Genomic DNA, 16,850 nt, shown 5'->3' on the forward strand with positions numbered 1-16,850 from the left:
ATTTCACATGAATGGAATCATACAAAATGCAACCTTTAGTGTCTGGCTTCTCTAATCCCTTTTCTAGGAGGGCTCTTAGGTCACTTTGCTCTCAATCTCTTTAAAAGCAAAGTCTCCAGAACTTGAGGTGAAGAGCAAACAAGGTCTCAAGTCTAAGAAACCCTCCCTTAGACCATAACAGTGGGTTGTGGTGAGTGCTAAGCCGCTTCAATTGTGTCTGACTCTTTGCAACCCCATGGAGTGTAGCTCACCAAGCCCCTCTGTCCATAGGATTCTCTAGGCAAGAATACTGGAGTGGGTTGCCATGCCCTCCTCCAGTGGATCTTCCCTGACCCAGGGATCAAACCCACATCTCCTGCGGCTCCTACCTTGCAGGCAGATTCTTTACCGCTGAGCCACCAGGAAAGCGCATAACATTGGGTGAGCCACTCGAATGTTGTAAGTGATGTTTCCTGATCCAAAGGAAAAGGAAGTGCAAAACCTCCCAGCTCAGCACAACGAGGCACAGGTTTGCTGTACCAGCATTGGATTCGAGATCCATCCTTTACTTACACGTTCTTGAAAACGGGGATCCGCTGGTTGTGGCTTTGTGACACATGCAGGTGGCTAGGGGGAACTACATTTTCCAGCATCTTCTCCCTGTCTGTTTCCAGTTAGGGTGTGCCGCCGGAGAGCTTTCCCTGCAGGACTGGAGGTGGACGAGGCTGGGGGTGGCGCTTTCGCTGTCTGGGGGCAGTGGTTGAGCTGACGACTACTATACCTTCCCCAGATCCTCCTGCAGCTTCTCACACTCCTGGGCCACACGTGTGTTCCGCTGCATGACAGATGCCACCAGTGAGCTGCCCCTGCAGGTCACCCACTTCGTCAGGTTGGAGGAGGTGAGAACTGGCAGGAGTTCTAGTCCATGTGTGGGCTCTGGCTCCTCCTCCCTCACTTTTTATCCACCTTCCCTTCCCCACCACCTGCCCTTTGGATTGCCAGCTCTAAGACCAGACGAGAAGACAACCTTTCAGAGACCATTTAACCAGCTGCCGTTACTTGAGCAAGGTCAAGGGCCTGTAATGAATTCCACGTGGAGATTAGACAGACAGATGGGTGGACTATACACTCCTAGTGGTTCTGCCTCTCTGAATGAATCCTCATAGGCTGGTTAAGTCACCAGTATCTGTTTGAAGATCAGTCCATAACTTCAGCACGATTTTTGTTGTTGTTTGCTGTACCTCACAGCCTGTGGGATCTTTGTTCCCCAACCAAGTATTGAACCTGAGATCTCGGCACTGAAAGTGCGGATTCCTAACTGCTAGACCGCCAGGGAATTCCTTTCAGCACAATTTAGCAAATTAAACTCCCATTTCTTTAACAGCAGGGCTTCCCTGAGAGCTTAGCTGGTAAAGAATCCGCCTACAATGCAGGAGACCCCAGTTCGATTCCTAGGTCTGGAAGAACTGCTGGAGAAGGGAAAGGTTACCCAGTCCGGTATTCTTAGGCTTTCCTGGTGGCTCAGCTGGTAAAGAATCTGCCTGCAATGTGGGAGACCTGGGTTCGATCCCTGGGTTGGAAAGATCCCCTGGAGAAGTGAATGGCTACCCACTCCAGTATTCTGGCCTAGAGAATTCCATGGGGTCACAAAGAGTTGGACACGACTGAGTGACTTTCACCTTTGCTTCACTTTCTTCAACAGCAGGACAGTTGGGGGGACTTCTCTGGTGGTCCAGTGGTTAAGAATCCACCAGCCAATGCAGGGGACATGGGTTCATCCCCTGGTCCAGGAAGATCCCACATACCACGGGGCAACTAAGCCAATGCACAACTACACGCCCTAGAGCCTGTGCTCTGCAACAAAGAGAAGCCACTGCCACGAGAAGTTCATGCACAACTAGAGAAGCTCCCACTCGCCACTACTAGAGAAAGCCCACTTGCAGCAACAAAGACCCAGCACAGCCAAAATAAGAAATAAATGAATTTTTTTAAAAAAGAGGGTTGATCAGAGAGGCACCAAACATGAAGTTACCTGGAAATGCAAAGTGAAGGAGCAGATGCAAAGCAGAGGGGCCAAAGATCGAGTCTGATCCCGACAGCAGGCTTCCTCCTCATTGGCACTACTGATTTCAAGGGCAGGTTAATTCTGTGCCGTAGGGAGCTGCTTGTGCCCTGCAGGCTCTTCAGTGGCATCCCTGGCCTCTATCTACTAGACGCCAGTGACTCCCTCCAGTTGTGGCAGCAAGAAGTGTCTCCAGAAACTGACACACGTCTCCTGGGGGGTAAAACAGCCCCAGAGGAGCACCACGTTGCCTGAAAGCCTGCTGTCTCTCTACCAGTATTATCTTTTCCCCCAACCACTTCCCCCACTCAATTCAAGAGAAGACTCTTGAGAATCCCTTGCACTGCAAAGAGATCCAACAAGTCCATCCTAAAGGAGATCAGTCCTGGGTGTTCATTGATGGGACTGATGTTGAAGCTGAAACTCCAATACTTTGGCCACCTGATGTGGAGAGCTGACTCATTTGAAAAGACCCTGATGCTGGGAAAGATTGAGGGCAGGAGGAGAAGGGGATGACAGAGGATGAGATTGTTGGATGGCATCACCAACTCAACGGGCATGGGTTTGGGTGGACTCTGGGAGTTGGTGATAGACAAGGAGTCCTGGTGTGCTGTGGTTCATGGGGTGGCAAAGAGTCGGACACGACTGAGCAACTGAACTGAACTGAATTCCCCTACTCCCACAGTCACAGGAGTGCAGACTTCCACAAGCCCTGAGAGAATCGTGCCTTCCTCTCACAGATGAAGACAATGAGATTGAAAAGAAAGGGACTCGCCCAGCACCACATAGCTTTGTCAGTGGCAGAGCTGGGACAAGAGGCCAGGTCTTCAGCCGGGGGTGGCGTTCCCTCTGTTAAGCACACGGCCCTACTTTGCCATAAGCACTGTTACTCCATAACCTGAGGTGCTGACAGGCCGGTACATGCAGTCACCCAGGCAGGGCTGTAGCGGTCCCAAGAGACAGGGCAATGATTTCAGGGCTCTGCACAAAATAACCAGGAGGGAAAGAGAAGGCGCCAAGGAAGAAATGGCTTTATTAGGCATCTAGGCGTGTCTGGGAAACCCAGGTCAGTCACAGAGAAGAAAAGCTCACGCTGGCACAGGAATACAGGACACAGGCATTACAGAATATCCTCTCAAAAACCAACCGCGAAGCCAAAACCTCCCTCTTGCTCACCTACCAGAAACGCTGCTGAGGTGAGCCCTGCTGAAACTTGTGGAAGCTCCTAGTGAAACAAGGACGTGTGTGCAGTAAGGGAATGCGTGCCCCAGCCCCGCTAACTCATGTACGGTGGGGGGCCTGGGTCGGAGGAGGAGGAATGGGAAGGAGGGGGCCCTCATCTCTCGCACCAGGCTCCCCGGGGTGCAAGGAGAGAGGAACCACAGTTTGTCTGTAAAGGGAAGACCAGGGCAGCAGAGCGGGGTGGGCTGGCTCTGCAGCGAGGTGGCAGACTCTGTACAGTCTGGGGTGAGGGCGCCTCCAACAGGTCCCGGCAAGGCGGGCAGCCCTTCCTGAGCACCCCCCGGGAGACAGCCATTCCGGTTCCCTGCTGACCTCCTGCAGAGCAGATGCCAGCGTCCAGCACCAAGTCCAAGGTCACAATCAGCTGAGGACAGTGGAGTGGCCGCCCGAAGACACCGGTACCTCTCGGTCTAGGAGACCTCCTTTTTGGAGCAGTCACTTTCTGCGGACCAAAAGCCATCTTACCCAATATGGGCCCAACCTAGAAATTAATTCCCACCTTCACGTGAGCACCAGGTGAAGAGCCTCCCTCGTGAGGCAAAGCTTTAGATCTTGGCCCTTCGGTGACAGTCCCTGGACAGAAGGCCGGTCTGAGGCTGTCGGTGCCCAGGCGCTGGTCTCTGTCCCACGGGTGGCAGGCACTGCCTGCTGACGATGGGCCCCAGTGATGTGATGCTGTAACTCTCCCAAGAAGAGTGCTCTCTACTTTCACAGGCAGGAAAGGAAGAAATGAGGCAGGTTGCAAGGGAGCTGATGCCACTTAATTCTTCCATCGAATTTGCTGGGGAAAAAAAACAAACAATCATCAGTTTTCACGGATCCCTACAGATAGGCAGACAGAGTTCAATAAAACAAGGACTCCAGGTAGGTAATGTAAGGAAAAGAAAGATGGAGCCAGAAGGCTGAAAAAAAAACTTAACGTGGGGGAGAGGAGTTCACTTATTTGGAGACGGATGAAACACCTATCTGTACCTATTCTGTAAGCCTGATTTAGGGCATTTATTCTGGTTCTGTGCTCCTCAGGACAAAGATTCAAAGATTCACTAGCTTTAGCTTGTGGTAGATTCCAAAATACCTAACTGGGACCGAAGCTCCACGTTAACAATAAGCTCAGCAATTCCATGCCATGAGAGAGGAGGCAGCTGTGCTCCCCAAGCAGCTAAAATTCAGGGGACACATGTATGCCTGTGGCCGATTCATGTTGATGTACGGCAAAAACCATCACAATGTTGTAAAGTAATTTTCCTCCAATTAAAATAAATTAATTAATTGAAAAAAAAGTAGCTAAAATCTACTTCACCTACTTCTTTCTTCCAATAGGGAGGTCACATCCAGCCCCAGAAAACTTTAGTTTGCATATTCTGATTCTATAACGTTTGTTTCTAACTTCCAGTGGTTAGTCCTTCCTACCTGATGAGTTTAACAATGATCAGAGCACTACAATCAGTGTCAGCCAAGGTCCCCAGACCACCCTAAGTCATCCCACGTCTCAGGAGTGACTTCTGCTGTGTAGGCCCACAGGAGACCCTTATCAAGAGATCCACAGGCTTGGCCGACAGCAATCCCATTCAGGCCTCGCGAGTCTGTGCTCAACACTCCTCTGGTAACTGTCTCGTGAGCCCACTGGAGGGCAAGCCGGGCCCCTCACCGAGCTGTTGAGAAGGGCATCAATCTTCTCCTCCTCGGCAGAGCCTTTATCCACCTTGCTCCTGTATGCGAGCAACTGCTGACGATCCTTCAGGTCCCGGCAAGTCTGTCACCAAAAGAAATGACAATAAAAACCTCCAGTCAACCTTCTCTAGAAGGGCCCCTTTCCTTCTGTCTCTCCCACTCTGAGCCAAGGTTCCGAGAGAAGCCAGGGAGCTGCGGTAGGATGACAGTGGGGCTAAGCACCCACCGAACTTCACACTCAAGAGACGTCTGCAGGGGTTATGTGGCTTGATTTCATTCTATGAATTCTCCGAGTGCAACGAATTTATAAAAGCAGAGAAAACCCAGTCAGAGAACTGGGCAAATCATATAGGAGAGCTGGTCTCCAAACTAACACTTGCCAGATCACACTATGCGCTAAGTGGAAACTGACATCAGCACCTCAGGATCTAGGCCCTGGGACTGAAGCCTCCCACTGGCCACTGAGGTCTAACTCAGGGCTCTCATTTCTGAGGGACTCACATCAATGACGACATCATGACACTTGAACTTGGTGGCTAAGTTCAACTTTGTGTCCACATCTTCCACCAGATTGACATACTCCTGTAATACCTGTGAAAACAAGTACTTCTGATTAATGATTCTCAGCTGTATTAAACCCAGAGTTCTGAAAGTAGGGAAAAAGTCCTGAAGAAGGCAAAGAGTCAGTGCCTGCTGTCTACAATTCCCATCACGAACCACAGGACTAGGTCTGCAATGGGCAATGAGGTAGACTTTCTGCAGTAATCCATGTTCTTCCGAAAAGGAAGAGAAGGGCCCACTCCTCCTCATCTTGGAGCCAGACCCCCGTGCCAGCAACAGGTGTGCCCTGGGTCTGACCTCCCCCCGCACCCCCTGCTCCTTGACGGCCTTTCTCATTAAGTTCTCCTATATCATTTGAGTAGTGTGCCTCCCTCTGGCTGAACACAGCAGACGCTCCTCAGAAAAGGGTGGTCTGGGGTCATATGTCTAAAGGCTGAGCAGAACTTCCTTCCCTGGCCCTTTCTAGGTTGAGGCGCAGTTCAACCATTATGTTGCCTTTAAGATAAGACCAGAGCAGGTCAAGTCCCCCATTGCTGAGCAGTAAGAGGCTGAAAGTCAGGTCTCCTAGAAGACCCTGTACCCGACTCTCTCTGGGAACCATTACCTGGACAGGGGCACTATTCTTGTGCAAAATTTCCACAACCCGATGGAAGCCAATGGGTGCTCTCTTCTTGGTGTAGCCCAGCCAGTTCTGAAAAAGGAAGACGGGGTGGCCGTGGGCAGGTCAGACAAATTCAACCCACTCTGAGCTAGTCTCTCTGCGTTTTGTGGTAAGACCAGCATGACGTGCTGGTGAGAGTGGATGAATGGGAGGTGGGGGAAAAAGAAAGGGAGAGAGATGAGGGTTTCAGCAAAGTCAAGGAACTCAGGAGGGTGGAAAAGAGAGGTATTATGAGTTCTTAGCTTGCATAGGCACAAATGCAGAAAAGTCTGAAATACAGCTAAACGAAATAAGCAATTTCATTAACAATACTTGCATTGATAGTATGAAATTCTCTGGGTAGAATAATCCTACCCTTTACGTCTTTGCTGCTAAGTCGTTTCAGTCGTGTCCGACTCTGTGCGACCCCATAGGTGGCAGCCCACCAGGCTCCCCCGTCCCTGGGATTCTCCAGGCAAGAACATTAGAGTGGGTTGCCATTTCCTTCTCCAATGCATGAAAGTGAAAAGTGAAAGTGAAGTCGCTTTTTTTTTTTAAAACGTCTTTATAGTTACATAAATGTTTATTTGTAAATTCATGAGGAAAGTTCTGGAAAGCTACCAAACTTCTCACAGTGCTTGCCTTGAGGAAGGGACTGAGAAAGGAGGTGGACAGTGGAGGAGGAACTTCACTTTTTACCCTCTCACTTTCACAGCGGGTTTGATTTTGACACAGGCATGTACTGCTTTCATAGTTAATGTTTCTAATTAAATAGCAAAGGCAGAAAACAAAAAACTGTCAAACCCATAGTGGAAAAATGGATATTTAAACTGCAAACCAACGGAGACATGACAATCGAATGGAATGCAAGATTCTTGACGATCTGGACAGCAAACAAAAACAAACAAAAAACAGCTCTAAAGAGCTAATCAATTTATATGTACTATAATATTCTTTTTTTTAAATTAGAGGATAATTACAATATTGTGATGGCTTCTGCCATACGTCAACTTGAATCGGTCACAGGTATATATGTGTCCCCGCTTCTTGAACTCCCTGATAGTATTCTTACGTTAACGTTAAATTTCTCGAGAATGATAATACTGTGGTTACAAATGAGAACAATACTTAAGTAGTTAAAGTATTGTGATGTCTGCAGTTTACTTTCAAATGTTTCAGCAAAAAAAAAAAAAAACATATAGAACAAGAGAAAGCAAACATGGCAAAAATGTGAGCAAGTTCGTTAAGTAGGTGAAAACTGTTAATTATTCTTTCTTTTGGTTTTCTTTAGATCTGAAACTTTGGAAAATAAAATGTTGAAGGAAAAATGTCAACCAGTAGCTGGAACCTGAGTGTCCCAGGAGGCGTGAAACCTGAGACTCCCAGGAGGCGTGGGATGGCAAGACAGCATCTCCATCGGAGCGCTGACAGCCCCAGGGCACCCACCTTGGTGGTAAACAGGGCATCGACGTCATGCCAGGCCCGGAGCTTGGCGCGAGCGGCCAGCGCTGTCAGCACGTACTGTTTGTCTGGGATCTGAAAGCAGAGGCCCGGGGAAATTAAGAGAAGCAGAAATGCATCAGGGGAGGGGCTTGAGAGTTCTGGAAAGACAGGCAAAAATAGTCCCTGGTATTGATTCTGCCCCTTACGATCCACAAAGCTCTTGGGTCTCCAAGCCCCGCACTGCTGCGGGCTCTTCAGTTAAGGCCTCCCTCACCTCCCACAGACTCACTCCGTTCTCCTGACCCCTGAATGCCAAGGCACTTCCTGCACAGGTTACAAAGCAACGCCCACCCCACAGAGCGATTCTGACACTACTTTCTAAACACTGCCGAGTTTATATCTACCTTAAAGCAACGCCTACCCCACAGAGCGATTCCGCTACTACTTTTCTAAACACTGCCCAGTTTATATCTACCTTAAACGTCTTCTTCAGGTTGACCGGGCTGCTGAACGTCCCCTAGGGTGAAAGTGGAGAAGGAATCTTGGTGTTACTGACTCTCTCAAATGCCACCAATCTCCTGTTTTCTTGTCCACTAGCTAGACATTCTACATTTCACTCTGTAACCATTTAAACCTGGAAATTAATTTAAGACAAAAGTTCTATCAGGTCTAACTGGACATCACCATCTAGCTTAAGGGCACTAGATTAACAGGTATAAAGTATTTCCCAATTTTTTGCTAATCCTATGATTGTTACGATCATGTCCACCTATGGGATCATTAAAGTCGCACTTCTTCAAGACCACTTTTTTAAGTATGCACAGGTAACTACCCTCTGCTGCTGTTCTTTACCCTGTGAGAATCCATTTGAAACTCTGGGCCTCTGACCAGAGATGCTCTTAGCACCAGCACCAGTCAGGCAGATGTGTTCTAGGGCAGGCCAGCTCACTGGAAGCCACGCGAACCCATACAGACCTCTTTCCCCCTCTTGGAACAGTTCCCAGGTGGGCTGCCAAGAATGATGTGCACCCACTGTAAACAGATACGCTGAAACACAGGCTCTGAAGGATGCCCCCCTGTGCAGTGAGAACGCGTGGGCCTTTCTCCCCCGTGTGGCCCGCACCTCAGCCTCCGTGTAGTGGTAGAAGCAGGAGTAGAAGAGCGTCGTCACCAATGGCATGTTGAGAATGGACGCTTTGCGGGGGTGCTTCCGGAAGACCTCAGTCTGTCCCGCTAATTCTAGATGCCGATCGTTTGCCTGTGGTGGAGTGAGCCAAGAGAAAAAAAAGAACAGTGTCCGTGGAGTGGAGGCAGGAGAGAAGCCTGTAATACTAGAGCAGATGTGTCTCCTACCCTAGGAAAGAGGCGAAGAGGAGAAAAAGAAAGAAACTGCCTAGGAGAGCCCCGAGGAGCTTAAGATCCAGAAAATGATGATCTAAGTTGGATGGAGGAAGACCAGAGAAGTAGTGATGAAACAGAGTTCAGGGATGAAGAGGAAATAGCTCCAGATTAATAGCAAGTGAGAAAAGAAAAGATGCCTGGAGGCAGTGGAGGGAAGGCCACCATGCAGAGAAAGAAAATGAAAGACTCTTAGAATAAGGGTAACCAGAAATGACGTATGTGGGCCGAGCAGAAGTCTCCTAGCTGCTGAATGACACAGAGCTCTGACACTTAAGTAGAAAGAATGAAAACAAGGATTCTAACCTCGATAATGATCTGACGTTCCAGGAGTGTGTAATGGTCTTGTATGTGTGCAGAATCTTCTGCTGAAAAGGGCAAGCTGGGAGAGAGGGCAAGAAGGTTAGTACCTCATTCTCTACTCAAACAAGAAACACACCTACCTAATCCAGGTCACCACTTTAAGTCTAAGATGCTCATGGGGCTCTGCAATTCTGATCTCTGTTCCCTTTAGAGCATCCCTGAAAGGCAGAGAGAAAGCAGGAAAAAGAGGCGACCTCTGGCCCGGATTTTATACTTATGGTTTTGCCAATTAGACAGGGAGCCTTCAAGTCCACGAAATACATACAGTCACTAGTGATTCTGCTGAAAAGTGAGGCAGAATCCCCTCATTGTGGGCGGTGCAATGACTGATGAACGAGTCACTCAGCCAATGAGTGCGCCTGACCAACTGCCCATCATCCACATCCCAGGGAGGCTCGGGGGTTGCGGTCACTGCCTAATGTCAATGCTGACCTGTCTTTCAGGAGCACTGACATGTTGGCCATTTTTTAATGCAGAGTAATAAGATAAAACTCAAGTTACAGAGCATGGCATTATGTCTGTACATTGGTAAAGATCTCAAGAGTTCTACATGATGTCAAGGGCCCCATCTTTAACACTACATTATATCCTTCCACATGAAGAAGTTGACGGACAAACAATGTCTTGCCTAAAAGTCATTTGGCAACTCAATGGGTAAAGCCAGGAATAGAAGCCAGATTTTAAATGCCCAGTTCCCAGACCTTCCTTCAGAAAGTACTGTCTTATTCCTCTACTCCACTCACTCCAGGAAGAATTCTGCAATTCAATTACACTCTCCCAGGTAAGTGTGAGCCCACAGCTGATTTTTAGAAGTGATAAAGAAGACAGCAAAAGGTACCAGTTACTTCAGTATTCTAACTTCTCTGTTTACCAGAGGCCATACAACATATTGGCTCAGTAGCTGCCAAAGTTAAAACTAAGGATTGTACTGACATAAACTTCTAAATGTGAAACCTGGCAATCATGTCACATGAGGAATGACTGAAAGAAAGAACTGTGACCACTGAACCTCAGGTAAGGTCTACTGGGTGGGCTCTACACCTGTCTTAAAAGATAAACAGGGAAGCAAGTTTCAGCTCAATATAAGGAGGCACTTGCGGTAATAAAGGCTGTCCAACAAGGAAATAAGCCACTTCCAAGAGTGTGTGCCCCACCCCTGGAAGAACAGTATGTGGGGCTGGTTTTCACAGGGACTTATACTCTGGATAAAAGCTGGACTGAACCAGTAATTCTTGGACTATGGGGTTTCAAGGACTGGTAACACTGAAAACAACACATAAGTAAGACGTTGCCGATTTTTTAATACATTAGGGCACACACAAAAAACTTATAACTCATTTTTCTACCAAAAAGAAGTGGGGGGGGGGAGGGGAGACAATCTCTGAATAAAACGCAGTCTTTCCAATTAAATAAATTTAGCTTTAGTAGAAAGCTCTCTACACTGTTTTTATTTTTCTCAGTTTATCACCAATCAGTGAAAACTCTATGGGGGAACAGTGTTTGGAACCACTGAATGAGACGATCTTTAATCATGTTTGTATGACCCACTGTTAGCCTTTCCCTACAACCATCTATCCATCCTACCCTCTTTTAATCTCTTCATTGTTCTGTATAACAGTATTGATAGTGAAAAACACTTCTCCCCCACTTACCCAATGCATGTCTTAAGAAATTCTTTTCGTTTCTCGGGGTCCTGAATGTTCAAGTGCTCTCGATAATGGGACAGCTACAAAAAACAGAGAAGAACTTTGAGCTGTTTCTTTTCCTCAGAAGGGTGAGTTAGCTCTGTCAGTAGGTTTTCCATGTTTGAAAGCTAAACTCTTCATCACTAGAGATTCTTCTAGGAACAGATGGCAGAGGGGTGCGGGAGAAGAGTGATTCAAAATTATTATCTCTAACTGCATTATCCAATACAACAGCCACTAGTTTCAAGAAAAAGTTGTTCTTAGGAGACTGTCCTATTCTACGAGGATAAACTAAAAGCAGACTATCGGATTCGCCAATTCCAGGGTTTATAAGGTTGGAAAACTCCAAATGCATATATAACAGCATGCATGATAAATCACCTTCAGTTCAAACATAACAGAGAATATGAAGAAAATATGAAAGCTTTAGATAAAAATGAGTTACCCAAAACACATTTATTTTCACTGATTAATCAAACTTCAAAACACTGAACTATATGAATGCTATCTGAAGAAAATTCCTTATAGTTTTGAACCTATGGAAATTAAAAATATAAACGAAAAAGCTTTTCAAAATGAGTACTACAGACTCCTAATCATTTTGAAGAGATTAAGATAAAAGGTTTTGAGATTTTCCCACACCTTGAGTATTAAGTACAAATTCCTTTTACAAAATGTTACTGAAAACATTTTCCTGAATTATACTCTGGTGTGCAAAGCTTAAAAATGTATTACCACCAATGTGTGGTACAGTGACTAAAAGAATAATTCTGACATCGATGGCAACGAGAAATCCTTACTCTTACACAATAATGTCAAACCTTTTAAATAGATTATTGAAGTTTTAATAAGAAAATTACATTTTTGGTAAAATTTCAGGTTCATTCTTATACTACAAGAGTTTCATCTACAATGGTGAAAATCTGTCCAAAATCAACTTTAACACTTAGTCATTGAGCTCTCAGCCAAAATGTGTATTGGGTGCCTTACCAGCAGCTTGACCGATCGTCCTTCATGACCTGTATCTGATTTCTTATTCCTGTTTGCTCAATATTGTTTGTTCAATACTGTCTTTGGTATTAGAAGCCAAAACCCCAAAGCTCCTACAAATTAAGAACTAAAAACAACTAGACATTAAGAGACAAATTCCAAACTGACCAGGCCAGTTTTCATTTGGTTATTTTTTAAAAACTTATTCAGAAGCCCAATCAAAAAGAGCATATAAAAAGACACAAAGCAGTACATCATCTGGATTGTTCTCAGGCTTCCCAGATGCCCCTGTCTCCCAGATATAACCAATACCAAAGGAAAGGAAATAGTCAATCAGTGCAGTAGGCTGGGTTTTGGCTTAGACTTTCTAAAGAGGCCTCCAACTGAAACAAAGGCCACACTTACCGCAAGCTCTTCTGTTCTATCCAGGAACCTGGGAAGAAGCAGAAGGGAGCAGCGCGTTTTTATCTGTTGATGCGTGGCAATATAACCTCACAAAACAGGATGAGTGTTCTAGGAGAAACATCATCCGAACTCATCTGCCTCCATACACAAGCTAAGCCCTTCTCTTCTCAAACTCTCTACCATCAGCAACCCCTTGAGAACACGTGCCCGATCTACCGAGCTGAGTGAAGAGCAGAAACTGGAAGACATCGTGGGCACTAGTAACTCTGTGATGTCAACAGCTCTGACAGAAAGGCTCAGAGCCTCTGCAAAACCTTAGCCCACAGTAGTCTTCTGGGTTTTTTTTTTTTAAAAGATGAAAACACTCTTCTCTGTCAGGGGTCTTGGAAACAGATTGTCTACACTATCCTCCTCTGTTGTTTTCTTTTTTTCTTTTAAGATTTATTTATTTAATTTTTAGCTTTGAGGGGTCTTCACTGCTGCATGTAGGCCTTCTCTGGTTCTGACGAGCCAGGGCTACTCTCTAGCTGCAGTGTGCAGGCTTCTCACCGTGGTGGCTTCTCCTGGTGCGGAGTACAGGCTCTGGGTGTGAGGGCTTCAGTAGCTGTGGCACACGGGCTTGGCTGCTCCAGGGTATATGGGATCCTCCCACACCAGGGATGGAACCCGTGTTCCCTGCATTGGCAGGTGGATTCTTAACCACTGGACCCCCAGGGAAGCTCCGTTGTTTTCAGGTACAACATACAATGCATTTGTCTCTCCCCAAAGGTGGTGAGGCCTTGGAGAACAAGGACTTTTTGTCATCTGGTTGCTTTTTCACTCTGCAAGGACCACTATAATTAATATCACTACTTTGGCATAGAGGTGATGCTTAAAAAAAGCCTTGTTGGTTCGGAGGGAAGGAAGAAGAAAAGAAAGAGGGAGAGAGGGAAGGAAGGGTTGAGGGAACAGCTCGTCTTGAACGCGGTTTCTACAAATTCCTGGCTAACCATCTCTAATCTTGACCCTGACCATGTGTGCCCTCCCCACCTGAGTCTTCGGGAAAGCTCATCACTCTGCGGAGGCCACTGGGTAAATAAAGTTACCTCAGGGCACATGTCAGCCTAAACAGAGGCTCCACCCCCTGCCCTGACACTGAAGAAAGGACATAATACACCTGTTTTAAGCTAAGAGTGGGAATAAGTCCCTAACAACTGAAATGAGATAGGGAAGAAAAACATGGCAGAAGACAGCTGCCCCCAGTGGGCACCCCCTTCCCCAGGCCCCCAGCAGACATGCCTGCTTCTTGCCTCTCTACCCATCAGAACCCGACCCAGTCCCACAGGGCCCACTCAATTCCTAATCACTCCCATGAGGTTCTCCTCAGCTATCCTGATTGAAAACTGCATTTGCTTCTTCTGCTTTTCCATTGTGCTTCTCACTGGCATCACCAGGGACCAAGTAAAAAAGGCATCTTTAGTCTCGGTCTTTTGTAAGAAAATAGTTAATAAACATTAATACCACAGACTAGTCATTATGCTGAGCGCTTTACATGCATGAACTCCTTTCACCTTCATAATGACCTGTGGAGTAGGCAACATTATTTCCATTTTACAAACGTGAGAACTGGTGCTTGGAGAGGTTGAGGAACTTGTTCAATGTCATGCTATGAACTAAGTGATGGAGATAATATTCAACACAGGTGCTTGACTCTGGAGCCTGATTTCTTAACACAGTCACTTTATTACAGGTTGTGGTGCAATATTAGTTATCCCATCACATTTCTTTTTTTCCTTCTTTCTCTCTTTTCAGTCATGCCACATGGCTTGTGGGATCTTCGTTCCCCAACCAGGGACTGAACCTGGGTCCATGGCAATGAAAGCACCAAGTCCTAACCACTGCCACCAGGGAATTCCCCCATCACCTTACTGTTGCTGCTAAGTTGCTTCAGTCGTGTCCAACTCTGTGCGACCCCATAGACTGCAGCCCACCAGGCTCCCCTGTCCTTGGGATTCTCCAGGCAAGAACACTGGAGTGGGTTGCCATTTCCTTCTCCAATGCATGAAAGAGAAAAGTGAAAGTGAAGTCGCTCAGTCGTGTCTGACTCCTAGCGACCCAATGGACTGCAGCACACCAGGCTCCTCCATCCGTGGGATTTTCCAGGCAAGAGTACTGGAGTGGGGTGCCACTGCCTTCTCCTATCACCTTACTATATCTTGTCTAGTAAGCGTTTCGAGAAAAAAGGGGCAGTGTCTCTTTGCAGTATCACCCAGCGTGCTCTGAACTAAGTACTTAACAAACTTTACAGACCAGATGATCGGTTCTTACCTAAAGAGGTCTAAAAGCAGCTTCTGATCACCTATCTCCTTAAGGAAGTGAATGAGATGTCTCAGGGCAACCTGCCGCACCTCCAGCTCTCGGAAGAGGATCTCTGGTAGGCAGGAAGAAAGGAGTTAGATGGGGAAGGATTAAAGCGTATCACTCAACAGGAAATCAGTACCCCCCAACTCACACATTCTTAAGATAATCTCCTCAAAGTCCATCAGAAGCTAGGAATGGTTTACCATAGTGCACACCCCTGGCTCAACCCACCAGCAACACACTCCAGGGTCCAGGGCAAGGCTAAGGCTTTGTGTTAGCTTTCAGCTCTCACCAACCCAACCAGCAGGCCCTGAGCCTGGTCTTTCACCTCCTCAGACCAACACAGCCATCCATCTGTGCAGTAAATGAGGGGCTTTTTAATTACTGTAGCTATCACTCGACAGGAGGAACAACTCAGGGCTGAGGCGTGTACTCTGAAGCCTCAGGACCCCCCAGCTATCCCAAAAGTAGACCTGATGCTGGTGAATTTAGGTATGAAAGCCACGAGACCACTCTCCCTTCAAGTGTAGCAGACATCTTACTGACTAAAGATTTCCCTCAAACCATGCTCACCTTTACTCAATGTCCTCTTCAGGAAGATCAGAACCTAGAGGAAAAGAGAACCAAGAATGAATCACCCTGTGTAACCTTCCCAACACACGGCCCTGTCTGAGCACCTGACGACTAGGAATGAGGCCAGCAACTCATCAGGAATCTTCGCAGGTCCAGACAAGGTGTTTCTCTCTCTGTGTGATGAAAGGACAGGTGATGGACATGTGGAATGAGCTCTGTCTTGGGAGTCCACACGCCCTTGCCCCTATGGCAAGAGACACCTCCCTCCCTCTGGGAGAGGCTGCTGTCACATTTCTCGGCCTTCAGATTATTTTTGAGGACACAAAGTAGCCAACCTACCACTTCTGGGTCATAATCAAGAGTGTCACACACAATGCAAACTGAGCCTTTAGAACACATACTTCTGGGAATCTTCTACTTCAAGAGGAAATCCAGTGTCTCTACTTGACATTAAAGTCCATCCTATGGATAACCAATAAGGACCTACTGCACAGCACAGGGAACTATACTCAGTATTTTATAATAACCTATAAGGGAAAAGAATCTGAAATATATATATATTAATACATATAACTGAGTCATGTTGCTGTACACCCGAAACAAAAAGGTTGTGAATCAACTATATTTCAAATAAAGAAATAAAGATATTAAAAAAAAAATCTATCCTGATTGGACTTTCAGAAACTGATGAAAGCAATAATTAAACAACAAAAAGGCACAACTCACTGCAGTAATGACGTTCCCATCATGCATGCTGACTGCTTCTTCTAGGAGCTGGATTTTGTCCTGTAAGGAGCGGAACCTTTCCAGTGAGCAGACCTGCCAGGTAAGAATAAAACTGGTGTGCAAGGAAGAGGACCATTTCCTATATTCTTTTGTCACTGGAAACTGAGGAAGAGCAAGAATGACCTGAAATATCCCCAACGCATACATGCATGCTCAGTCGCTTAGTAATGCCTGACTCTGCGACCCCATGGACTGCAGACTGCCACGCTCCTCTGTCCATTGGATTTTCCAAGCAATAACATTGAAGTGGGTTTCCATTTCCTTCTCCAAGGGATCTTCCTGACCCAGGGACTGAACACATCTCCTGCACTGCAGGTGGATTCTTTACCACTGAGCCACCTGGGGCTTCCCAAATGGCACTAATGGTAAAGAATCCAGCTGCCAGTGCAGGAGATGCAAGAGAAATGGGTTTGATCTGTGTGGGTCAGGAAGATCCCTTGGAGGAGGAAATGGCAACCTGCTCCAATATTCTTGCCTGAAAAATTCTATGGACAGAGGAGCCTGGCAGACTACACTCCGTGGGGTCACAAAGAGTCAGACACGACTGAGCACACACGCTGGTCCCCAAGGAGAGCCTCTTTACTTTACACAACAGCCCTCAACACTCTATGAGCCAGGAGGTTCCCACCACCCCTCCCTACTACTACTACTACTACTACTAAGTCGCTTCAGTCGTGTCCGACTCTGTGCGACCCCATGGACTGCAGCCCAC

The 16,850-nt window shown here is 46.8% G+C and overlaps 1 protein-coding gene across 1 annotated transcript in view; it reads right to left on the reverse strand.

Annotated features, from left to right (window-relative positions):
- Positions 1-3,049: 3,049 nt before the first annotated feature.
- The window catches only part of VIPAS39 (VPS33B interacting protein, apical-basolateral polarity regulator, spe-39 homolog), a 28,164-nt gene continuing 14,363 nt past the window's right edge, over positions 3,050-16,850 (reverse strand). Inside the window, exons 8-20 of the mRNA XM_010844389.1 lie at positions 16,079-16,171; positions 15,353-15,386; positions 14,747-14,849; positions 12,440-12,467; positions 11,012-11,085; positions 9,303-9,378; positions 8,722-8,856; positions 8,074-8,115; positions 7,602-7,691; positions 6,120-6,206; positions 5,456-5,545; positions 4,932-5,036; positions 3,050-4,064 (exon numbers count right to left, since the gene is read on the reverse strand). Coding sequence (XP_010842691.1) covers positions 4,044-4,064; positions 4,932-5,036; positions 5,456-5,545; positions 6,120-6,206; positions 7,602-7,691; positions 8,074-8,115; positions 8,722-8,856; positions 9,303-9,378; positions 11,012-11,085; positions 12,440-12,467; positions 14,747-14,849; positions 15,353-15,386; positions 16,079-16,171 — 978 coding nt within the window. The 3' untranslated portion in view covers positions 3,050-4,043. The remainder of the gene's footprint in view (positions 4,065-4,931; positions 5,037-5,455; positions 5,546-6,119; positions 6,207-7,601; positions 7,692-8,073; positions 8,116-8,721; positions 8,857-9,302; positions 9,379-11,011; positions 11,086-12,439; positions 12,468-14,746; positions 14,850-15,352; positions 15,387-16,078; positions 16,172-16,850) is intronic.

This window comes from Bison bison, unplaced genomic scaffold (assembly GCF_000754665.1).
Source record: "Bison bison bison isolate TAMUID 2011002044 unplaced genomic scaffold, Bison_UMD1.0 scf7180017864201, whole genome shotgun sequence".
Lineage (NCBI taxonomy): Eukaryota > Metazoa > Chordata > Mammalia > Artiodactyla > Bovidae > Bison > Bison bison.